This window comes from Molothrus ater, chromosome 6 (assembly GCF_012460135.2).
Source record: "Molothrus ater isolate BHLD 08-10-18 breed brown headed cowbird chromosome 6, BPBGC_Mater_1.1, whole genome shotgun sequence".
NCBI classification, from domain to species: domain Eukaryota; kingdom Metazoa; phylum Chordata; class Aves; order Passeriformes; family Icteridae; genus Molothrus; species Molothrus ater.
In genome coordinates, this window is record NC_050483.2 from 35,672,239 (window position 1) to 35,698,326 (window position 26,088).

At 35.9% G+C, this 26,088-nt stretch overlaps 1 protein-coding gene across 3 annotated transcripts in view; it reads right to left on the reverse strand.

Moving 5' to 3' along the window:
- The window catches only part of STRN3 (striatin 3), a 60,465-nt gene that overhangs the window by 30,371 nt on the left and 4,006 nt on the right, over nt 1-26,088 (reverse strand). For all 3 annotated transcript variants that reach the window (XM_036383218.2, XM_036383221.2, XM_036383220.2), the window contains exons 2-7: nt 10,419-10,522; nt 3,715-3,788; nt 3,009-3,090; nt 2,549-2,728; nt 1,950-2,082; nt 703-844 (exon numbers count right to left, since the gene is read on the reverse strand). In XM_036383218.2, the coding sequence (XP_036239111.1) occupies nt 703-844; nt 1,950-2,082; nt 2,549-2,728; nt 3,009-3,090; nt 3,715-3,788; nt 10,419-10,522 (715 nt within the window). The remainder of the gene's footprint in view (nt 1-702; nt 845-1,949; nt 2,083-2,548; nt 2,729-3,008; nt 3,091-3,714; nt 3,789-10,418; nt 10,523-26,088) is intronic.

Genomic DNA, 26,088 nt, shown 5'->3' on the forward strand with positions numbered 1-26,088 from the left:
TGCTCAAACAACACAACCTAATGGCAGTTTGGGGCTTTTTTCATTCATAGTCGATTTCCCATTTAAAGGCAGATATCCATTATTTGGATCACTATTCTTTTTGCTATACAAATTTTCTCCTTTCAATCTCCTCTTTTGAAACCTGTAGGTTGCAGAAATTACTGACTCAACATATTTTGTTTCCCATCAAGTTACTAATAAGAAGTTGGGCTATTAGAAAAGGTTTTGTTTTGTTTTTTTAATTTTACTAATACAAGCCATATTAGCAACAACGTCTAAGAAAAATAAAAAAATGGTCCATTTTTTAAGTACACCAAAGAAATTAATTTAACTTAGGTACAAAGGTTTGAAGGTCCCGATAAGAAACAAATACAAAAAAAAAGAAAACTGTATTTGAAAGCAAATTTAATCCAGGTATAAAAACATTCAGAATCCTAGCCTTTTTTACCTAACAAAGAAAATATTCTCCTCTTACTTTTGAAATCAGAAACAAAACCTGAAAGAAATGTACTACAATTGTACTTACAGCTACAACAACGTATATGAGAGCTTCACCATACAATATATCATTTTCTAATCATCAATGTTTTATCATCACATTCATCCACACATCCACACCATTTTAGTAAGTATTACAAAACTCTTAAGAAGTACCATGAACAAGTTTTCCTTTATATTTAAATGCTTTTATTAGTGTCTTACCCCACTCTGTTCCATCTCCTGAACTTCGAGCTTCTCCAGCTCCCTCACCATCTTCAGCTGTCACTAAAAAGTCAAATTCTTTCAAAGCTTCTTCAGTATCAGGGTCATCTGTAAGGTCAGCAGCTAAACCTTCATTACCAATCTGCAAGAAGATAAATATTTTCCTGCATTTAAATCATAAACAGATTTTCTAGTCATTTAGGTTAGAAGATATATAGGCTATTCTCACTGAGTAATTTGTTGCAAGTGAAAACATTTTTCAATTTAAAATGCAGAAGAAGAAACTGTGATCTCAGTTGGCCTATCAAAACAAAAAAGAGAACAGTGCAGTCTGCTGAATGTTAGGAAATAAAAAGAACACTGACACTAGCTTTAGCAACAAAAATCCCAGCCTTCAATTTTTATTTAACACAAGAATTAGAAAACTTGGTTGATTTTCTTGCCCTATCAATAGCTCTGCAGAGAGAGCTTATGAACTATGCTTTCTCCTGGTCCAGAAGCCTTTCCTTCTTTTTGCTTTCCAGTTCCATTTTAGTGTTAAGCATAAGCTTGGAATATAGAACATTTTAGGAAAACTCTCTTTTTACTATTTCTAACCATATCTTCACCTTAAACAAAACAAACAAACTCTCTGCTGATGCTAAGGCATCAGTGAAAAGTTTTATTTTATTGTTCAGTTCAAGAAATTTTCCACATGAGGTTATCTGCAAAATGTTCTTACTTTTGCAGAAAGAGATCATTTTTATAAAGATAACTATAAATGATTCTTTTGTTTTCTATTAAAAAAAAGCTTTGTCAAAAGTCAAAAAGTGAGTGTAAGATCTTCATATATGCTTAGAGATTTACTTGATAATCCTATTACCAGACTTCTAATAGAAAAAAGGGATTCAACTTAATGCTTGAATAATCTCTTTACTAGAAGTCCAAGGTATGGTGAAAACCCCTTCCTGACAAATCAGTTTGGGAGATTTAAGGCTTGCATCAAGCCAAGCTCACACTACCAACTATTCAGGAAAATCCAATGCAGCATTCCTATTTGCAAACAGCCTGGTTAGTTGCTTTGAAGTTTGCAATGTAATATATTAAGTAAACCACCACATCTACTAGTAATGCATCTGCATATAATCCACTCTGATAACAACAGTGCAACAAATACTTTGACATTACATATTTCTATCATCTCTAGAGAAAAAATTCCTTTTGAAAGGGAATTTCAGATCTATAATAAAAAGAAGAAAAAAATTTACTTTGTGTTTCTTATTTATCCGATGCTTTTCTTTTCCTTCCGCAATATCTTCTATCATGTCATTCTCCTCTTCTTCATCACTATCATCTGCATTTTCTAAGAAATTGAATGTTTCAAGAACATCACCAGAATTCCTATATAAATAAAAACATTAAGAGAGAATCCATTTTACTTGCTGAAGAGATTTAGAAGCTTAACCAGATTAAAAAAGATTGCTACCTGACAGCTTAATAACTTAAAAACCAGCAAAACAAGAAATGGCTGAATGAAGAAGTTGCTACATCTGCTTAAGTCCTTATTACAAAAGCACCATTCAATAGACTCCTTCCTTAAAATAACGACTCCAAAGTGATTACATTACATAATTTAACATCAACACACAATTTTCCTGCATGTCATGTTAGTATAGCATACATGTATGTATGTAATAACCATATATGTTCTTATGTACAATCAATTTCAGTTAAGTTCATAATTGTGGTGAGCTACACTCACAGGTGCTCACAGGCTCTCCAGCCAAAAGTTCAATGTGAACACATCAATGTACGCATCAATGACTAACCAAATCAAGCTTTATGCATTTCTTATCTCTTCACTTACCTTTTGATTTCCTGTCCCTTTTGTTTTGACGAAGGAGATTCACCCCCATTCAGGATCTGTTCTAAGTTCTTTGTCTCTACTGAACCATTTGGTTCTGAATTGGAGAGCCCAAGCAAAGACCTTACCCGCTGGGAGCGTACATCCAATATTGTATCTGTATAACCTACTTCCTGAAGATACCTAGTTATGTTAAGAGAAGAAAGAAAGAGGAAAGCAGATTTGATGAAAAAGGAAACTCAGTATTCACTGCTAAAAATGAATGTCATTGTTGTATCATTTAAGGAAAAATAAGCTTCGCAATCCCTCTCACATGGAAAACCTTACTCTGTACTGCTTAAAGCTCAGGACTCTGAGGTCCTGAAGAACAAATCACTATTTGCCTACCTCAGTTATGTTTCATAGAGCTCCTCAAACTGCGAGAAAGAGTATGAATACACCAACATCCAACAACGCTACTTACTGTCGCAGTAACTGTCTGCCTTGCTTCCAGGTCAATTGGCTATTCTGAGGTACTGCAGGAACCTCTGTATCTTTGGTATCTTCTGAAAAACACAGTGCCATAGTTAGCACCTAATTTATACTGCCTTTAGACACAAACAAAAATTCCCATCAAGTCAGAAATATGCATCATGATCTCTAGTTTCAACTGGGTATAAATGTACCCAAAATGTGGTACTTGGAAAACAGAATGGGGAGGGAAAAAGGGAGCAGATGGCATATAAATCTGTAGACCACAATTTTAAGGCACTCTATACAAATACAGGCCCAAAGACCAACATTTCAAAAGAAGTCAAACGCTATTCAACTTATTAAAGAGCCCAGCATTATTAGGAGAAATGCTTTCTTCCATCTGCAATACTTTGAAGAGCAAAACTGGCATTATCAACTTGATATTTACAACTACAAAATCAGATGCACTCCATAAAAGCAGTTAGGATAGCTTATTTTTTTCTTCTTTGGAGTCTTTTCCTTGATTTAAGATAAAAACATTCACAGCTTCTACAAAAAAAAAAGTCAATTGATTTTGATTTTCAGATTAAAAAATATTTACACCATTTACCCCATAACTTCCCTAGACATATTCCCTATAACAGACCTATGAGAGGGGTGCAGAGAAGAAAGCTGCAATAAATTAAACAGACAAAAACTTATTGTAAAAAAGTTACCTGATTCAAAAGTTGGCATTTTCAAGTCACCTTGGTTCAATTCTGTGCCATATTTTAATTTATGATATTTTGCCCTGAAAAAGTATGCAGATGTTTATCAAATTAGTAGACAAGACTTTGATCAACTCAAAACATTCTACCGTTCCCATTTAAAGCAACCATACCAACACAGTACAATTAATCCAGCTAGAACTGTTGTGATAATTCTTGCATCAAGCAATTATTTCTAGTCTTTCAAGAACACAGTATTTTGACAATTACTCACAATTATCAAGTAACTTACAGACAAGAGTTTAGTGTGTTCTCCAAGAACGTGGGATTTTTCCTGTGTATCATCTAATAAGAGAATCTTTCAAAAGCCAGCAGGTTCAAGAACTTAGAAGAAATAATTTTTCCACTTGTACCACTGTCATAGGTAGCCAATCACACTACAATGAATGAACCGATTTGGGGTTCCTGCCTATCTGCCACTTTTGATTTCCGCTTCAATTTGTCTCCTGCTCCTGCTCTATCATATCTTTGCTTATGATACCTATCCCTCAGAAGAGCCATGTTAGAGTGATTGTTTCTCTCACCACCTGTATTCTCTTCTGGGTTTTCTCCTCCTCATTGACAGGAGGCTTAGCTTCTGATTTCTTCTTAGTCCTCCTATGCAAAAGCACCTCAGTCCTTCCCATCTTCTGATCTCTGATTCACTAACCCTAATCTCTCCTTCTCCATCTGATATGCCAAGGCCTGAACAGCAGGCCTAGGCCTGAGCTGACTTACATGATGAATCTTGAGCATGATGCAATTAATACCATCAAGCTTCTTTAGTTAAAAATAGATGATCAAAATATTTATATTAGTTGTTCTTAATGCCAAACTGGCTGCTGAAGAGATGTCTGTATAATCTTGTGTAAGATATATTAAGAGATTCTCCTAACTCATGTCCCTAAGGGCTTGTTAGTAGGAGAAATCCTCCCAGACTATCCCTAGAGACTTGTTAGTGGAATATTTTAGGCAAAAAGCCTCCCAGACAGGGCCTGGGATCTGGCCCTGGCTAGCCTGGAAGCATGCCATCAGAACCAGATTATTTCTGCAAAAAAGGCTAACAAGTCACTTGGACTTGTTGATTTGGGCCTATAAAAGCTGGACCTGTTTTTGGGCAAACCTGAGACCTCACCTATAAGCAGACACATACGACATTAGAATCTTCCCAATTGCCGGGAAGGCTTCTCCAGGTCCTCACTGCACAAGGACTATGACTCTGGATAACAGTGAAGTGTTTAGGCAATTGGTGATGTATCCTCCTCAATCACTAGTCTCTCTCTCATATAGTAATGATTAGATGTATTACCTTGCTTATTTTTGCTTGTTGCTAAAGCCAAATGAGTAATATGCTTATTGTTTTATCAAATGTATCCCCTTACATCTGCCTCAAATTTAATTAAGACCATTCTTTCCACGGGTGTCTGTGTCCATCCCACCACCCCCATCAATTGCCCAAACACCATCACTTTTTAAAATACTGGTCTTGGTGATACTATTTCCATGAAAGTATACATAAGCCTTCAAAATCTTATCCTCTACCCAAGTTGTCTATCAAAACGTCTTCAGCTCCCTTTACAACCAGGAATCTCATCCAAACTACCTATGCCTATATACTGGAATGCTCAAACTTCATCACTGATCTTTGACAGTTCGACTTTTACCTCCTAGATCCTTTGCAAAAATACTCAAAATCTCATGGTACAGAGCTCTAGGTGTTCTGCACTAGAGCCAAAGTGAAAAATGTCCACAAAAACATTAGCAGCCATATTTTGATGAAGCCCTCTAAGCAATATAGTTGTTATCACTCCAAATGAAACATTTGACCAAAGCTTTAAGAATAAACTGAACAACACTTAGCTTCCATCCATCATAAAAACTATTCTTGAATATGAAACTTCTCAAACAAAGACACATAATGGAACACGTGCTGGACAAAATCAAGGATTTCCAAATACCCTTCTCCAATGCCTGAGCCACTACTGCAAGTGTTTTCAAACTGAAAGTATAAGTTGGTACTCAATGGCACCTTATTTATTTGATGGCAAGGATTTTCTTAAAGATTACAAAAACTTCTGCTAAAATTGCAATTAGGCAGTCTCATTAACAAACTGTCAGTAGATGGCACTATTGACCCTTTTCAGTAAGATAAAATCCCTCATTTCATGGCAATCACACTGTAACTGAAAAATTGTAAAGCTCCTGAAGACTTTTTGTGACCTGAATCCAACTGCCAACTAAACAGAATCATATTTTTCAACTATTTATGAATATGTTCATAGCTCATCCCTGCACTAGTTATACTGTCTACCTCAGGTGCTCTCTTTAAACTGAGAGACAAAACTTTGTAATAGGGCAATGTGAGAGACAAAACATTGTAATGGGGCAATGTTCCACCAAGCTTCCCAAATATGAGACGCACAGTGAGACTGGAGAAAATGATTATTGGCTCAAGACAACTGAAGCATGTCTGGTTAACTTGAAATTGGATGGGCTAGAGTTTGCTAAGTCAATCCCTTGTGAAATATTTTTTCTTGATTGAATGTTTGGTTTAAAATTTGCCATTATTTTCTAAAGCTTGCTGTTCAATCTCCTGAGAACTTTGTCACATTTTCTCATTCACCTGCCTCAGGATATTAAAAAACCCAAACCCCTTTAAGAAACTTGTCAAGCTAGTCTGGGGCTTTACAAGTACATACTACAATTTATATGCCCTATAAAGTACTGTCAATTTGGGGGGGTAAAAAACCCCAGCAATCCTAAAAACCAAAATGAAAATAATTCAAGTCAAATAAAGTTGACAAAATATTTTTTACTCAATTCATAAGTGAAGCCAATAAAGCACTATAATTGAAAAGCCAACCTAAATTTCTTCAATTTAGAGCTGTGACATACTATTTAGGAGCAGTTGTTCCACTTTGGAGTTACAATTTCAAAACATTAATTAAAATTCTACTTTAACTATTCATTAGCAGAGATAATGATGTATCTGATCTAGAATTATACCAATGACTAGCCACTATAAATAAGAGAAAATATTGCTACATGCAATGAGACCAGTTGTCTTTCACATCACAACTTCAATTTCACAGCAAAAATTTAACCTTATTAAATTCCAATCAACTATGTATGTATTTGCACATCTATTCCTTTCCCTGATGGGGGCATTACTAAATATCTTAAAAAACACTAACAAGCTACAATGTCATTGACAAGTCACTGACAATACTCCTCCACAACACAGAGTAACTGAATTCTACAAGGTGCAATGTTTCAATCTTTGGAGAATTGACTTATCTAAGGCTAGGTTTCCATGAGTAAAAAAGAGATGAAGAAACAACACCCTAACTTGATTTAACTGCTTCCTGCTATTTAACTGTTGAATCACACCACTCAGTTGGAAGGGTGTAAGTTAGCCCAGTCCAAAGCCCACAAAGCCAAAAAAGAGCCACAGCTTTATCATTTCAGCAAGTCTCATTAATTTAAGCACAACACTATGCTAACAAAGCTCAGAGTGGCTCAGAGCACACAACAGACAACATCTGCCTGGGTCTGCAAAGCACCATAAAAGAATACACACTAGATACAAACCAAGGAACCCCATGCATGTAACTGCATAGGACCTAATTTTATTACTAAAAAATCATCAACTATCAAAGCATTTAAGGACACTAAAATAATAACATTTTACTTGTCTAAAAAAGTATTACACATACTTAGAGATAAATACTAGAAATATCAAACTACTTTGTAACAACTACTGCATTTTACTTAATCTTACACACTGATGTTCTGCCTCATAAGCTTTTTCTGAAAAATCACAACAGTTGTCTGAATGAGTTTGTTCCTGACTCCTAACTGGTATTTCCCTGCATGAAACTTTTTGATGGCATCAGGGAATTAGCAACAAGAAAAGAAGAAAAAGGGTCGGGGGAATCAGGTGCAACACCAAAATTTGCTGTCAACAATCTTCAGGTCTGAAATTCTCAGAATTTATTTTGCTTTGGAGCTGGACTATTTTCTTTAGTTGTGATTCTTCAGGGGAACAATGACAAAAAAATAACATCCATTATCCTGAATGTCAAGTGCAACAAGCAAGAAACCAACATAACATAATTCTTGGATGATTTACTGGCAAGTCAGTACCTGCTTGCTTTCAATTACTCAATCCATCATACCTTCACAGTTAGATCCCCTCAAACTACTGAGCATTTGTAGCTTCCTCGTTGCCTCCCACACATTCACCAGTCAACTCAAGCTTCAATTCCTACTTCTAGCAATCTTCATGAGAATTATGGCTGAAACTTATGCCAGGATCTTCCTCTTAAAACCTACTAGAGGGCTGGATTGCACCCACTATCTACAAGAACTAAAGCAAATAGTATGTTCCTGCTGTTATTCTTCTGGTGTATATGTTTACAAGTTTCTTAGCCATCAAATGAATTTCAGAATTTTGTGGGAAGACTATAAGGGCAGCTTCATTTCAGGAAAGGAACGAGGTTTCACCAATGCCATTCAACTTGAAATTGTGCATCCTGTTATAGGATGCCTTCACGCTGCAGGTGAAATTAAGTGCCTCTGATTCATCTCAATAAGTGGGCAATTCTCACTGCTTTACGGTGTACATTTGCAGAAAGTCCCTACACAGCACACAGTTCATTCCTGCCAAAATACGCAAAACCTTTTCCTTCAACTTCAGAAAGTTACTTACATGCAAAACACCTGCATCTACCATAATGGCATATTATTTCTTTGATTATATGCTCACTGTTAGTTACACCCCAAGACCTGCATACCTTTCATCTGCCTTGAAACCAGAGTGACTTGTACATTACCTGAAGATATTGATATGACAATGCAACTTTTAGCCATATACTGTCTGGAAGCCTTGAGTTACTTTTTATTAAGAGGACAGGGCTGAATGAAGTAATAGGTCCTTTATGCCTATTACTTCACCAGAAAATATATGATGTGCTGATGTGGCTTTCTGTATGAATATACAATGTTTTCTGAAGCACCTTGCTGCAGTGTGAAGCAATATCCTGTTTCAGCTATCCCAGTTTCTCAGGTGTGCCAATACCTTCTCCCTTTCCCCCCCGCCTTTGCCCCCTTGCTAAGTGCTGTCCATCAATCTTAACATTCCAGCAAGGGCATCTCTGACTGGCGAAGTTCAAAAGATGCGCCTCAACCCTGGGGTCATCGGCCTAGCCAAGTGACATTTGTCCCCTGAGCCTTCCCCCCCTCTTACCTAGTGGGTGGCACACCAACCCCTTCCCCTCCCCCTGTCCCCGGGCTTAAAGGGACCCTGGCACCACGCGGTGCTCATTCTGTTGGAGCCGTTACAAGATTCAGATGTCTGTGACCCTGGAATAGAACTCTGGATTAAACCCTCCAGCAGAGGGTCTCCTTTTCTCCTTCACCATCTCCTAAAGCCTTTCCACCAGAGGTAAAACTGAGTTCCTGCTTGCCTGGACTTGTTCCAAGTGCCAGCTGCAACATACAGCCAGCCAAAGGTGTCTCTGAGGTGAAACCACCTCAGCTGCCACCTCTGGTCAGGCAGCAAGGGACAGAGGAGCCCAGGCACGTTCCATCCGGTAACACTGGGATCTTATTCTAATAGCACCTCTATCCTGGACACTTCACACAGAAGAACAAAGCTATCTTGCCAAAACATTCGGTTTTAATAGGAAAACAACTGAAACTTATTTCTGTACTAGTCCCTTACTGATAACACTGATCCCTAAAGTAAAATATATTTAGACATACTTACACTTGGACAACTAACTTAAAAATAGGCAGGTGAAATCTCACCACATTTTGCTACAAAATTTTAAGTTTACTCTGACAGGAATGTTCCCCCAAAACCAAAGTACACAAATAAAGACTACAAATTTTGTTGCCTGTCAAGGTGTTTCACCATTGGACTCAGCTACTTTTTAGAAGCAAGTTAAAATTAAAAATAAAAACTGAGTCCTCTAGTGAAAGTATAGGCACTTGACAAGATTATTTCCCAAGTGATTTCACAAAATTAACTACCAGTTTTGGTCAAATGAAATAACCACGCAACAAAGAAGGTAGGTTTGAAGGACATTAGCCTGTACAGACTGAATGGAATTTTAATTTTTTTAAGCAGGAAATCAGTGCTACAGAAAACACACCTGCTGAGGCTAAATATGCAAGCATCTACCACATGAAAAAAAAAACCAAAAACAACTACAAAATGAAAAAAACAATTTTTAAAGGATTTTGGTCCTTCACAAAATATAGTTTTCATCGTGCAACACATACAACATAGTTGAAAAGGATTAAGAGAGCAGTATTTTTCATCCTTTCCAATTTAATACAACTAAAGCACAGATGAAGGTATAGTAATAAGGTATGAACCCTTTGGGTATGTTCACTCTTACTCAGTATACCATAACTTGAACCCAGAGAAGGGAAACTGTCCCATTTGTCTATTTAAGACAGAAGTACAAACATTTTGCAAATTATGCAACTTTTTATTAGAGAAGACACTAAGTTGTTAGCAAACACAGGGTGAAGACAATCAACTTAAAGGTAAGTTTACATAAAGTAAATCACAATAATAAGGCATTTCACTTAATGGAAGGGAATTCATCTTAGTCTATGAAGTTTTTCAGGTCAGAGAAAAACTAAACCATTTGTATACCTACCTTTCTTGTTTTAATGCATATTCCAACATTTTTATTCTTCTCACTAAATCTTTCTTCAAATTTTCTTGGCCCTTTCTCTCCCCTTGTAAAAATGCTATCCGAGCCTGAAAACACACAAAAAAAGCAAAAACATATTTTATTCCCTTTGGTACCCAAAATAAAGCAACAAAGTCTGTCACACAAGGAAGAAAATAAGAAGGAAGAAAGAAAAAGAAAAAAACCTGTATTTTATTAATTATTTCAGCAAGTCAATAACAACAGAAGTATTTCTACCCTAGACTGAGTATTATTTTCTTTTCAAGATGAACCTGTATTAAAGCCTGTGTAGCAACTCTACAAGAAGGCAGAAATGGCAACCATATGGAACATTTTGATATATACACACACATGTCCTTTGAGCATTTTTAGCATAAGTTCTATTATACATTTTCTTCCAAACCAAAAGCCATATTAAATTAGGTACACTGCAACTAGCAATTCACCTTTTAATGCCACTATACTGAACAGATTAAAAAATTATTACCTAAATTCAAATACAGAACTTATAAATCCATTACACAGGAAACAACTATTTTATGGATTCACATTTTATTAGTACTGAAAACAGCTGAATTTTAGACTATCAAGGGACATTTGGGTTTAGTGTGCTGCTCTATATGAAGAAAAATAACGATTTCTTTTTTTCAAAGCGTCAGTCATACTACCCACCTAACATAAAAAGAAGCAAGGAAAACTCCTACTTGCCTGCTAACCTAGTAGAAGATAATAAATTCAGCAGAGCATATAAGCCATCTCAACTAGTGCAAAAAATTATAGTTGAAAAATAAACATAGTAAGTTTGTCAAGGAAAAAAGTAGTCTCTTCACTACAAAGTGAAAGGACTTGTGTTTTGATTTTTGCAAGCCAAAATCCTAGGGAAGACAAGTGAATTAGTAGATGGGAACACAAGATTTAAACAGTTAATGACATTAGTGGATTTGCCATCATCACAGAAACATCATTACAAACTCATTTGTCCTCTCTATGACTTTAAATTGACTGAAGTCATTGAATAGCTAATTCCGTACTAGATTCAACATAAAATTTCTTGGAGAAGGGATTTAGACTAAGGAGTAAAGTAGAGACCACACTGCTCTACTGAGCTCAAGAACACCACCATTTCATTACCCCAGGAGGCATGGGGAGGAGGGAGGAAGTGCTAGGATCGGCACCCAATCTATATGAGAAGATTTTTGTAAAGGGCGTGGTTGCACATTTTCATTACTCAGTGGTTACAGCCTTCAGGCTAACCAGGGTGACAGCATTGATGCATTCTGCACGGCTCCTTTTCTGAGCCCAAGTTATATCGCCGTGTAAGACTTCACAGATCAACCCCTGATTTTAGCCACTCTGGCCTTGTGCTCAATGGTGAACCAAATTAAAACATGTTTCTTTACTTTGCATAAGTTAACTCCTGATTTAATCAATTAAAATCCTGGCGAGAACAAGGCAGTTAAGAGTATTGCAGTTAAAAGTCTGTCATGAAAACACTCAACTAACCACGGGCATTTGGTGAGAAAAAGTAAGGAACCAAAGTGTATTGCAAGAGAGGAGGGACTGGGGAGGAAACAACACCAACTTGACACCAAAAAACCACAAATGTACCCAAACAGATGGTACTGTTTGCACAAATATGTAAAGATAAAAGGTAGAGAACAAGATCCAGAATCAGCAAACCCAACAAACCCAACTATACTCAACTGCAACTATGCTAGATTCCAAAACACACTCCAAAAATTATTCTAATCAAAAAGAAAATTAACAGCCTTCTGCAGAAAACTACAATTACCCGTTAAGTTCCACTCCTCTAGTACCTAGGGCAGAACTGACCAATTTCACAAGCCTAAAATACTATCCCAATTTTCACTAGTCAATGCACAGTTGCTCCACAGCACACATAAAAGAGTTACAAATGTGGGGGTTTTTAAAAAAATGTTACCTGCACATTTGCACAACAGCATACTACAAACACTTGGGAGTTACTGGCTGCCCACAGACTACATCTACAAAAAAAACCTCAGAACTACTCTGGTAGTTCTCTAATGAGGGTTATGAAAGCTCCTATGCCCTTTGACTTGAATGCAGTTCTCAACTCTTTCCAAAATTAAGGTCTTCTGTAAGTGATGGGCTTCTCCTCTTTACTTATCATCCATTGGCCAGCACCCTTTTGTAACTGTTTGACAAATCTTAGCTGCAATTGTTGACCCTTATTTCAACCTCAAGAGAGGAAAATAATGTACTTGTAACCTACACAGAGGGAGGCATCTGCTTCCTAAATGCTCACAGCCCAATTTTTTCCTTATGGAAACACTTCTGGAATACCTGGCCACACAAAATCAAGTCTCCATACTTGACAGTATTGCCCAGATCTCATACTTTTCAACCAGACAACTTAACGAGCTACATGATCTTGAGAATTAATCTAGTACAGAATGATATAAAAATAAAACCTAAAAAAATATAATAAACCCCCAAAGATTTGCTTTACAAAAAGAGCCCAAGAACCACTTTTCTATACAATAGTGTTTATTACAATTACAGAGTCCAATAGGTTGAGCTGAAAGGTTACCACACAAGAACATGCTTTGCAGTTAAGGCTCTGACATTTTTGTCAATATTATCGGACTTCTTTTATCAGAATTGCTTTCTGTAATTGTTTGTATACATGTTTGACTGATTTGGGGATTTTTTACTTTTTCTCACTGTAACCATCACATGGCTAAAACACAGCAGAAGTTAGCTATGCAGAAGTTAAGAGCTCACTCTTTAGAAACCCGGAAAATCAATTTAGACTTGAGGTATACTTAGTCATCAAGACCTTCAATACAAAACCAAGAATCAGATCACCAAAACTCCGCTCTAGAAATTAATCAACTTGCTTCCTTCAGTCTTGAACTGAGAAAGGACAAATGTGAAATCTGATACACTGCATGACCATGAGCCTTATGAATTAACACACATCCTTTTTTGAAAAGCAGTAAATCTCAGGGTCAATAAAAGCACAAAGTAAACAAATTGCCCTCAGGGGTGATGAACTTAGGTTCCATACACAAGACAAATGCTCAAAAAATTATATCTACATAACACAACTTTCACAATCCTTACATACTCATTTCCTTTGAAACAGTTCTCAGGAGAGATAAATTTGATACGATTTGTAAATATACTGATGACTTAAGACTGAAGCACAAAAACTGGGAAATAAAATGGCACACAACAAATTCTCACTCACCTTTCCACCCCACACTCCACCCTCCCCAGTTACAACAGAATTCCTTCCACTGCCTTCAACTGATCTGAAAGTCCTCAGGCTGACACCAAGAGGACCAATCCTCCTCCACCTCCTATTTCTGTCCCTTCTACTGTGCTGACTTAGCTGCTTGTGTTGACACACATCGAGTCTACTGAGAAAATCATTCTGTTTATTTTTTACTTGGTTCTGACTTACATCAGTTTCCTGATCCTACTCTGTCTGTAAAGCCACGGGAGTAACTCAGCCTGGCACAAGGGATGCAAAACTGAAGTAACAACCCCTTTCAGTGACAACATTGTCTTAGTTCAGCCTAAACCGACCATGATATCATAACCTGCATTCTAAGGTTTAAAAAACATGAGCAGAGAGACTATGAAAATCAAACACAAATCTTAACTCTTCTGAATTGAAAATTCAATTAAAATGCATTTTTTAAAATGTATTAGCAAGAACACTTCTTAAGGGGGAGAAAACCACATTCTTTTATAAAGCATGTAATAGTTCTGTAAGTAAAAATATTGCCACTCATGGCTTACAAAAATCCAGCTGGATTTAGTTGTGCACAGATTCTGTTAGAACAGTTTTCAATCCGGGTAAGGACTGTATTTTCAATTCTTCAAAGCCTAACCAAGGCTTTAATTTTCAGGGCAGGTTCCTTCTCTTCTACCAGCCTGTAAATTTTTGTATTTTCAGTATTTTCACAAAGCCCTGAGATCTACTATGTTTCTACAAAACTGACATTTAAACAACTCTGGGCTCCCTCTACACCTTGGCCCTCAGCTGCAAGTAAGAGTACCACCACACCAACTTGCTCAGCTTTATTATGAAAGAGAATTCAGGGAGCTTTGAGAAGTAGTTAGAGTGACACATACTTTGTATTTGTGCAAGGATGCATTAAATAATGCCTGAAACTGGGCAAGATAGAATTCAAGGATAAAAAGAATTACCGAATAGCTGCTTGAACAGTATGGATCCCAGGACAAAGAATTATCTGGGGTTAAAAAACTACAAAATGCACATAAAGAAAGGAACAAATAAAAATTCTAACATGTAATATTGTACACTTCGCAAACTTAGTATTGTTTTAACAGCATGCTGCATTTAAGATATACATGCATTTTCTAGTTGAAAGGGGTTTCATCTTTTAAATAGGAAGTCTGACAATACTCAAAATAGTCAACAGTCTTCCACAGAAACTCTAAAATCTCAAACAAGAAACTTTCCCTTAAATTATAGGAACAATTAAAATCACATTTCACTGATACTCCACATCCCTAGTATGCAATTATACTGTTTGATCAAAGTGTAACAGAAGACCTAAGTAGCTTACTAAGTAGCTTACTTATACATAACTTTAAATTATTAAAAATATTGTATATCATTTGGAAACTCATATATGAAAATTTAAAGGAAAAGAAAATGAGGATTTCCCCCCACCTCTTATTTTGAAAGAAACTCCTAAAACTTCAGAATTATTTTCTACATGTCATACAGCACCAAGCATAGTAGCATTCACATTAAAATTGCACTTTATTCCTTTAACTTGCCAGAAAAGCTGGACAAACTTCACGTTGATCAAATGTATTTCTCTAAGCCATTGAGGAAAACAGAGGGAAGTTATTACAACATTTTGGGAAGGTAAAATTACATATGTAACCTAAAGGTTATATAGCCATATAGGATTTGATAGTCCTATTTTCTTAATAAATTCTGACATGCCGTATTTAAAATACTTGCTGAGCATCTCAAACCTAGTGAAACATATTAAAGGGAAAAACAGGCATAAAAGAAACCTGGATGGTAAAGCATGGAAAACTGATTAAAACCCTTCTCTTCCACTGTTGAAACACTAACACTTTCCCATACAATTCAAACAATCAAATTCTAATAAGTATACCAATACAGGACTACACTCAGAAAATACCTTGTTTCAATTTCAGTTCTGAACATTGTTAACTCTTAATATCTGTAAATTTATTTTGAAAGAACTCAACTGTATGTGAAGTAATTCCAGCTATGCACTGCTTCTTGTTTTGTTTTTCCAAAGTCCATTCAGACTTCCAGGAGGAAGGTAGGAAAGGCCTGCCAGTAATTTTGAAAGAAGTGCAATACACTGAAACTACTCAGGGCACACATTAAGCGTATGCTTACCCTAATAGGGCAGGTCACAAACCTCAAAACAACAGGAACATTTTATCACACAATAATACTAATCTAATAATGATTTTTAGATGTTTATTATGCTGAAAGTGAAGTAGTAGTAGTTCACTCTCATTTAAGAGTGAACACATCTGTGCATGTATCAAAGTTCCAGTTCCCATTCACAAAAGGGAAACTGAACATAAGAGAAGCCTTCACCTTCATTTTTCAACAAACACAGTTTAAAACTTCAACTCCTTCAGAAAAACTAAATGCATGAGTTTTAGTGCATTCTTACAGATCTGCTTATGTTTATATATTTATTGTGAATGCAATTAATCCTTAAAACTATCAATTGAGGACTAAAAGAAGAGACCTTGACTACCATAAATAAATAAATATATATATGTAAAAAAAAAAATCTTTATTTTGTAAATTAAAGTCTTGAGATACTCTCTCTAGTAGGTTGCACAGTACAATACATGTCAATGGCAACATCAGGATCATACGTGTTTTAAAGACATAATACTGTTAAAGGCCCTGTAGAATAAAAAATAACTGGAAGACAAAAAAAAAATATAGAAACAACACCTCATATATATTAACAGAAGATCTTCCCTTCATAAAATAAGCTCAGGTAAAAGATGTGGGGGGAAAAAAAAGATTTTAACAACTGGTTAACAGCAGTGTACATCTGAACAACATTTGCAACTAAATAAAGTAATTTTCTGCATAACCTTATGAAGGGTCAGGTAAATATGGGGATAGTAAACTACTACACTTAAGAGCAGCAAAGCTAAAATGTTTCCTGAAGGTTACACTTTTACAGATCTTTTCCATTTGAGCTGATGATCATCTCTTGCTCCCCAATTTATACTTTTTTCAAGAACTCAAGTGATCAGTTTCTGACAGCTTGTTAAAAGCAAATCCTAACCACTAGAAAAGTGATGTCTGGAGCAACTTTTGGACAAGAGCAGCAGAAACAAGAAACCCAGCTAGGTCTAAGGAGGTTAATGACACAGCTGACATACAAGAGGATTTACGCATTCCTAAGTCCCCATCAGGCTGCAGTGGGTATGGGAAAGACCAGGCTCACAAAACTTTCTCCTTTCCTTAACCTGTCCTTCCTCTTTCCAACTCTCACCACATCAGTCACATTGAAAGGTTTGCCTCTTCACTACTGCCAAGCTTAATCAGCTTCTTCAACCAACTCAGAGAAAATCCTCGTCTGTGTTAGGGTCAAACTTCTAAGTTACAACTCACATTCAGCATATGACTGCCTTCATTCTGTCACTCTTCCTGAGAATTTTTTCACTGAATAATTTTTTCTTAGGATTTTTACAACCACTCTCTTAACAAAGTGGTATTAAGAACAGTACAGTAACAAAACTCATACAATTCATAATTGTGTTTTCAAAGTCTAACAACCCTCTAAACATCTTGGTTTGTAAACAAAGCAAACCAACTCTCTGTCCATAAACTTTTATCCAGTACAGAGAAGCCAGTGGATGTGAGGGGGAAAATAAGAGAGACCACATGTCCAAAAGAAGTAGAAGGCACTAAAAACAATGGATTCACACACTGGTAGCATTCTCCTCAAGGACTATAATGTACAACTCTAAAAACTGGAAATTATACAACTTTTTTTTTAATAACAAATGCAAGTGCCTTGGGAGTTTATCATTCATTGACCACTCTTGTAGTAGTGTTCTTCATGAAAGAACAGGCTTATAATATTTTGTTTCAGTTTAAAACTTACCAAACAATGAGCACATTGATAATTTGATAAATTGATAAATTAGTGTTTATTTTCAATTTCAGTCCCAGAGATACTCCTTCAGAAAAGTAAGCTCCTGCCTAGGAATGTGTAAAACAACTTTCATCTTCCTGAAAGCACATTCTAGTCTATAACATTCAATTATAACATTAACTTCAGGAAAAGTGAAAATAATCTGGTCATTATCATCAACAGACTCTAAAAGAACTACCAAAATGCTCTATGCCACAATGTCAGAATAACAGTCACTGTCCCTACATACCAGCTCTCCCCAAAATCAGACATCAGACCTGAGATCCAGATTTTATCTGAAGGCCATTAAACAGGCATTATTTCTTTATACAACTGACAGCTAACAGGAATGCTTGGAGTCACTACATAATCTAAGCAGACACAAATGATCATTCTGACTTCAAAAAAACCCAATCATTTTTATCTCCAAGTTTTTTTCATCAGTATCAATATAATTCTACTGAGGAATTACAATCATTCCATTGAAATATCAAATGCCATCACACAAGATAATCAAACAGCCAAGTAAAACATAGGCAGCAAAAGTAATTCTTACTAGTTATAAGCACTTACTATTCTATGAAGTGTCTGAACACCATATTTCAACTGCATTTCTTAAGCAGGTTAAGTAATCCATGAAAGATGTTTCAAAGCAAGCTCCAAAGATGTAAGGTAGTCATGTTCCTAATAATAATTTAAGAAAGCTCTGCAAACAAACACAAATTAAACTAATTCTCTTTACAATTCAGACTGACAATATAAGTATCCTCCCCCAAAGAACTTCCTGAAGTTCAAGTCACAAAGTAAAACTAATAAACCTCAATCTATTTTCTTAACAGACTTTCTATGGAACTTTAATTTGTTTCACATCAGTTTTTCCAATAAAATAAAAATTTAAGGTGTTCATATGCCTTTTACAGAAAAAAAGTTTTTACAAGATGTTAGGTGATCACCCATTGCATGATGTGTTTATCCAGCTGTGCATTGGACATTTTTGATCCTCTGAGAGAAAGAATCGAAAACTTAAATGAAATCCAAAAGGATTTCATCAGCTGGCTTTACTTGAACAACAAGGTGGGTTACCCAGTCATAGAAGGAAATCAGGTGTGATAAGCAGGACTTTCCCCTCATGAAGCCATGCTGGCTGTGACCAGTGACTGTGTTGTCTTTCAGGTGTTTTTCAATAGCTCCCAGAATAAGCTTCTCCATGATTTCACCAGTCACTGAAGAGGGACTGACAAGCCTGTTGTCACCAGGGTCACCCTTCTTGAAAACTGGGATGTTAGTCAGCTTACAGTCAATTGGCACATCTCCAGATGTCAGCCAAATATTAGCATTTTTTCACAAATGAAAAGGAATTCTCACTGGACTATCATGTGGTAAGAAATTATTGCAGGTTTGCACTTTTAGAATCCATTAAGTCGTGGTATTTTCCAAATGTCTGTGCTAGAAAAAGCCCACAACTCAGCTTCAACACCAAGGACAAAAGCCGATTCTTGTTAAAAATATCGGCTATCGACTCTAAGTATTCCCTCAGTCAATTAACAAGACTGTATACAGCATTTCCTATGTAAATTTTCTATTTTAAAACATTCTCTACATTATTCCAGTATGAACTGCTTAAGAGATGCAAAGCTTGTGAGCAGTACCTTCTCTGCAAAAAAACTAATGCAAACAGACACAGACAACCTTGTGGACAAGTAAGAGTCAAGTCACCAGGTTCAACAACCAACGGCAAAATACCCTTTAACCACAGATTACACAGTGTTTCAAACACTTGAGAAATGCTCTTGGCCATCACAAGCCATGTCACCACAGTGCAGCATGTATTCTGAAAACATTTAGCATTATCATTGATGTAGTTTATTAATGACAAGCTCTACATAAAGGAATGCTAAAATAATCCCTAAGGAAATTTCACTTTACTTTGAAGTCTCCAAAGTAGTTGTCTGTCCACACCCAAACTCATATTCAACCATGCAACAATAATCAGAGATTCAAAAGAAACTGTTGAATATGCTTTTATCTTCTTTCTATATTACTGAAATACAAATAATAAGGGTGCTCAAAATAGGTCTGCAACTTTCACATAATTCTATGGAATGATCCCAACTTACAGCCAAACTGATTGCAAAAAACAGACTGAAGTGCAATGAAACAAGAACAACAGTAAGGAAAATTCTTCAAGAAAGGTCAGGATTATTTTGCAATTGTTGAGTCTTAGAATTTACACCACAAGGGTTCTTGCACATTTTCTTCTACCTTTAATTTTTCAAGAACAGCTTTCTGCCCTGGACAGGCATATTCAACAATCCAGCAACAAACTATCAAACTACTTGTACTTTGATACTTACTATCCATAACCTGTTGAGGTCTCTGCTTTAGTTATTAAACAAAAAGGTCATTGCTTGCCTTCGTAGACACTAGCTATGTTAACTACATTCCACCTGTTACAGTAGAGATAGCACTGGCTTCCTTCTCATTTAACCAAGAAATCCCTTAGTTCCCTCAGTTCCAAGGGTTCAGATCTTCATTTAAGTCTAATGCCTTAAGAAAAAGCATGGGAAGAACATACAAACTCAATAGCAGTAGATTAGACTACAGAGCAATAGATAGCTTCTTGTGAATTCATTTCAATTTCATTCCTGTGTCTCCATGCAGAAAGGATTCATAAATTTTCATTGTATAAAAATTATGTCAGTATGTTTTACACTTGTTGCCTGATTACTTCTCTGGCTGTTCTACCAAAACAAAATACAAGAACTCAAAAAACAAAAGATCAAAACAAAACAAAACCACCCCAAAAAAGACCCACACAAAGAACACAAGAAACAAAAACAAAAAGCAGTTACCCAGCTTCACACATATATCTATCACACTCTCACTGGGATTTTTTTTTAAGGTGAAGTTCCAGTCTGCTGTGTAATAATCCTTAAATGAAACTATTTTCTACTGTAAATTAAAAAACCTCTGAATAAGTCTAAAACCCAGCGAGGCACCTAATAAGGCCACCTCACAGACTGCTTTCTGATTTAGCAAGAAGACTGAATTCTAAATGGATCAGTCTTCAAGATGTTATTTCCAGACCTCAAAATGGTTTTATGTCAAATTTTAAGCATTCTTTTTAAAACTGTTACTAAGCAATGAGACATTATATTACAATGTTGATTCTGCCAGATCTGCATAGATCACAAGACAGAAATCACCTCCCAATTTCTGTATTTGTAACTCCCTTATAGCACTTGTAAAGCCAAGGATCATTCAGAGGTTTTATTAATTTCTTTTAGCAGGAAATTCACAGAAGTCATGGAAGACAACAACTCAGCATGACTACTTCAGCACAAGTTCATCTTCAGATGCAGTTGCTCATTCTGTCATCATAACCTCTGTTTTCTGTATTTCTCCTAAATGCATGAATCTTACAAATAACATCTTTGAAACAAAACCCAAAAGTAGTTACACACCTTGGACCATCACCACCTAAAAGGATTCACACACAGTCTTTTAAATTGCTTGACATTTTTGGCAATACATTTTGCTAGTAAAAGAAATTTCTTTCCAATAATGTGAAGCTACAACCAATAAGACTAATTATATATATCCACCAAAAGACAGTATTTCAATTTAGTTAAATTAAAAGTATCTTTACTGTTAACACCACTATATTGGTATATTATTCCATTAACACGAAGCTACTTTTGACAAAGTGCCACATTTGGAGCTTCGTTGGATAGTTAATACTAAATAGAAATTAGAATATTAAGCTAGTTCTTTTTACTATTATGAGTTTTTGTAGTACAAGAGTACATAAATAAGAGTGAAGTTGTACACTTTGTAGTGTGGCAGGTTCTTACAGTCACTACAGAGTTGGAAAGGAAAGGGAGGAATTGCAGTGTGGCAAACATCCTCAAGAATGTACCCTTCCTCTCCAAAATTAGGAACACCTATTTGTTATTTAGGAAGAAAGACAAAAGCATAATCTACAGCAGACTGTGAACACAGTGATCTAACTGACTTAGGCTGTTCTAGTGATGAACACTCACGTCAGTGTTCATCAGTTGCAGCTCAGTAGCACACATTCCTAAGGGACCAAGAACTAATAAAGTCTTTGAATATAAGAAGCCATACATATAAAAATATACATACATATATATATATAAAAGAATAGAATCTTACAGAATGTACAGAGCTTTGCATTAAGGCAATGGCAACACCGACAACAACAAAATTTAATATAATAAAATTAATAGAATTAAAGTTATGGAAGAGTAAGGCAGTTAAAATAAAAGTGTATAAGGCAGTATTTTCAGTGAGGCATGACAGAAAGTTGACAAGGAGCAGGTATTTTGCACCTCCTAAATGTTAATCTGGCTTCCTGGCACAGAACATCACCAGCACTGTCTAATTTACACCACTTCACCAGGGAGTTAACAGAGACAGTAGTCCTGCCTTCTACCAATACAACTGTACTAACCTTGCCGAAGATATGAAACAGAATATGTGTTATAAAATTTGTAAACCTGTTTAAATGCTCTGCTTAAACTTTCTTCTGAGACTCCTACTTGCCAAAGCAGGATCTTTTCTTTTCCCAGGGTCTCAAGGCATATAGCAGAATTCTGTTCTGGCACCCTGGGGTCTCATCCTCCAGGAATGCAAACCACCACAGTTTCAAGTTAAATACTGGAGTCAAGCATTCTCCAGCTTCTTATAGTGGTCACTGGCATAAAGTCAAGGGACTTTCTTTGGTTTTTCTTCTTCTAGGAGGAGTACTATAGGATCATCAACCTCAAATTTGGTAGCAGTTAAGGAGTGACCATATTTTGGGTGAAAAGAAAACAAGGTGAACAACTGGAAGAAATTTTACAGCAACCAACCCATTTAAATGTACATATATATGATAAGAAAGACCTTCAGGCATCTGGACTTACTGAAGGTGATTCTCTATTTCAGGATCATTTCAATTAGCATTCAGAAAATCACATTTTTTTCAGAATGTTACAGCCAACATATACAGAATTTTCGCATACACAGTAACTTCAAATAAAGCTAGGAATGCACTTCATCTCTCATCAAGTGGAATTTGTTCTGGAATCATAAAAATGTATTTTTACCTTTAATTGCCAACAGCAGGCTACCTCTAATCAGACATTTTTATGACGATACTATAGTGGATACTGTAGAAGATACTGTAGAAAAAACCTACAGACAGCTTAAATTTATGCTGTAGCTTCAGGACTGGTCCTGAAGAACAGCCAGCTTCATAACTGGCTCTTAATACCTGTTGGAGTTGCACTGATAAAGGCAGAAGATATCATTAAACTAAGTATCCTGCTGAGCATGGCTTAGGATAATTCAAGAACAGTCTGAGTGACAAAAAGTAACCATCATCCCATAGGCAAACAAAGCTCTTGCAAATCATACATTTGTCCTGAAGAAACATCAAATCACTGGAGGATCCAACTTCCCTAGCCACTCTCTTCATCAGTCAGGAAAAAATAAATCCATTATCATTTTCTCCTAATTTCTTAAATGACAGGAAGGATCAAGAACACCCATCACTACCTCAAAACCTACTTTCAGCATGAAACAAATAATTATACCCACAGATACTTCAACCCTCACAAAAAATTCTCTGAAATGAGATTTCCCAAAGTGCTATTAAATATGGATAGGTATAATTGCAATGAAACTAAGAAGCAAAATGCATGCCCAGTGTTTAAAAAAAGAAGTAATTCTTCACCAGGAAGTGTTATATAACTTATCTGCCACACATTTCTACACTGTGCCTAAAAGAAAACCTCACCAGAGTAACTGTTATAAAATGACAGTTCTGTGCACTGATTCTAAGAGTATTCTTATTGCAAATAATGATTTATGAAAAGGCAATTATTACACAGTAAAAAACACTTTTATACCAAGTGTTGCTAGAAGGGAATTATTTAGAAACAATATTCCAGAAAGTTACACAACTACTACACTGACCAGTATCCCGTACATAAAGCTCAGAGCTATCCAGGTATTTCCTGTTCCTGTTTTTACATGGAGCTTAATGTAATTCCATGTCCTGCACTCCTTTATTGTTTTGCCTCCATGAGGTGAATACTGCAAGAAAATTTTACAGAAATGTAAACATTAAAGATCTAAATCAAAAATAAAATTGGAAGAACAGGGTTATCCATATAAAAAAGGAAGCATCTCTGCATGTTTTAATTTGGAAGTCTTGCCAAGAAGCCTATGGAGAAAGACAGTATTTACCCAGAAACACAGAAGAACAGACTTCCAACCTTCTGGGAACAGGCACCTGAAGTTTTACCAAGAAACTGTGTGCCTGTTAATGCAGTTGACTAAACAGCTATGGAAGCCACAGTAGGGAAACCCTTGATTATGTCTAATTGCCCTCTAACCAAAATACACAGAACTCTCAATTCAGTGCTTTAAACTTAAAAGGAACTTAACTCAATAAAATACGTAGCTGGTTTCACCATTACCTTAGAAAAATGATTAATGAACAGAAATTTCTGGGTTTTAACTTCTTATATGTATGCTATTTTATACAGAAAAAACTGTCATTATAAAAAAGGTAATAAATAAATGTTCTATCATGTGAATAAACATTAGTTATTTGGACCACGATGTACTTCTGCACCCCGCTACAGCAAGCGCCTGAACAGTTTGCACAAACAGAAGTTCGACAGTTCTGATGCATGCATTACCCACACTCCTCGTGGCATTTACCACTATCACAAGTAAGAATGCTGACCAACTTCTTACTACCTACTTCATTTTATTTTCAGTCAGTGTTGATCAAGTATCCCTTGAGGGTTTTTAAGGATTGCTTTAGATTTAGTTAAGCTAATTTCATAATAAATATGGAGATTCACCTGTAAGATCCAATGAAATAGCAGTTTATTAATTTATCATATTCCAACTATCTAGAAAGCAATTGATAAACAATCATGTGGTTAAAAGACACTGCGTTTCACAACAGCAGCATCGGAATTTCCTGCCTTAACTTTGCTTATTATATCACAATTAATGGTCCTGATATCAATCAGGGTTTGTTTTTTAAGAAAAACAGTACTGAAACAGAATCAAAACAGCGCTAATTATATTGTCAAACAATCAAATCAAAGCATTTTCCTGCCCATGGCAGAGAAGTTAGAACCATATGATCTTTAACGTTTCTTCAAGCTCAAACTGTTATATGACTCCATTTCAAAGCTACCTTATTGGCCAAGAGAATATAAGAATAGCTTGCCTAGTGAGACCAATAGATCCTCAACTTCAGTATGCCACTTGTAACCACGGGCTAACAGGCAGTTCCACAGGACTAGCATCAAAACAAAAGAATAAACCATACAAAACATTTCAAATCCCTGAACAGCTGTAAATCAAAAAGACAGTATCTTTCAGACATCCAGAGGAAATTTTCTTCAATGAACTTATCCAAACACTTTCTGACCCAAGAAAATGTTAGCATTTACAATAGTCCCCTGCACAAAATGCCACTAATTCCTGAAAAGCCAGAAGTATTTTTAAATACTTTTTTTTTTACTGTATGCCCCCTAGTTGCTGAGAAACAGATTGTGGCCAACAAACTAACAACCATTCTATAACCCTCATAACCACTTCTACTCGCAATCTATCATCAGAACAAATTATTTGCAAGCCAAAGTCTGTTATGAAAAGAATTAATTGTTCTTCCAAGTTTAAGAGAGAAACATTCCCAACAGTATCCCCATCCTTCCTTCAAACCTGTAACAAACTAAAACAAGGAACATACAGGAAAGTATTTCAGCTATTGATTCCTGCTACACTTTGGAAATGCTGAAGTACAGCATGACTGTATATACACTCTGAACATGATCTCATCTTGTTCACAATATCAACACTTTTACATATGTTATCTGAAGATCCATTTCTTTTTTAAAGAATATGCTGTATAAAATTCCTTCAATGAGTCTGCTCTGTCATCCCCAGCAGAAAGGGAAGTGGGGAGGCATGCAAGTAAAATCTGAAATCCGTAGGTTTTGGTGGTTTGGGATTTTTAAACATCTAAATAAAGAATACTAGAAAATAGGCTTCCATAATGTCTCTAAATATTTTGAGGGGAAAGCACTTGTAAAATAGGAACTTTAGCGGTGCCAAAGATGTCATTTTATAGGACAGAAAAGGTACTAACAGTCATAGTAATCTTTATGCATACCTAAGTTACTTGAGAGGCTGTATAATGTGTAAACCAAAATTGCATATATTTTGTTCTGAGTGTTTATGTTTCTTAATTATTCTTCCTATTCATTAAAGACTTGGAAACAGCATCTACTGGCAATTCTCTCCCAACATATTCTTGTGTGATTCTGAAGTATCAGAGAATATTCAATCTGGTTTTCATCTAGTTCAGAAAACCTGAATAAACTGCACAATTGAGACTTCTATTCCAGACAAGCATT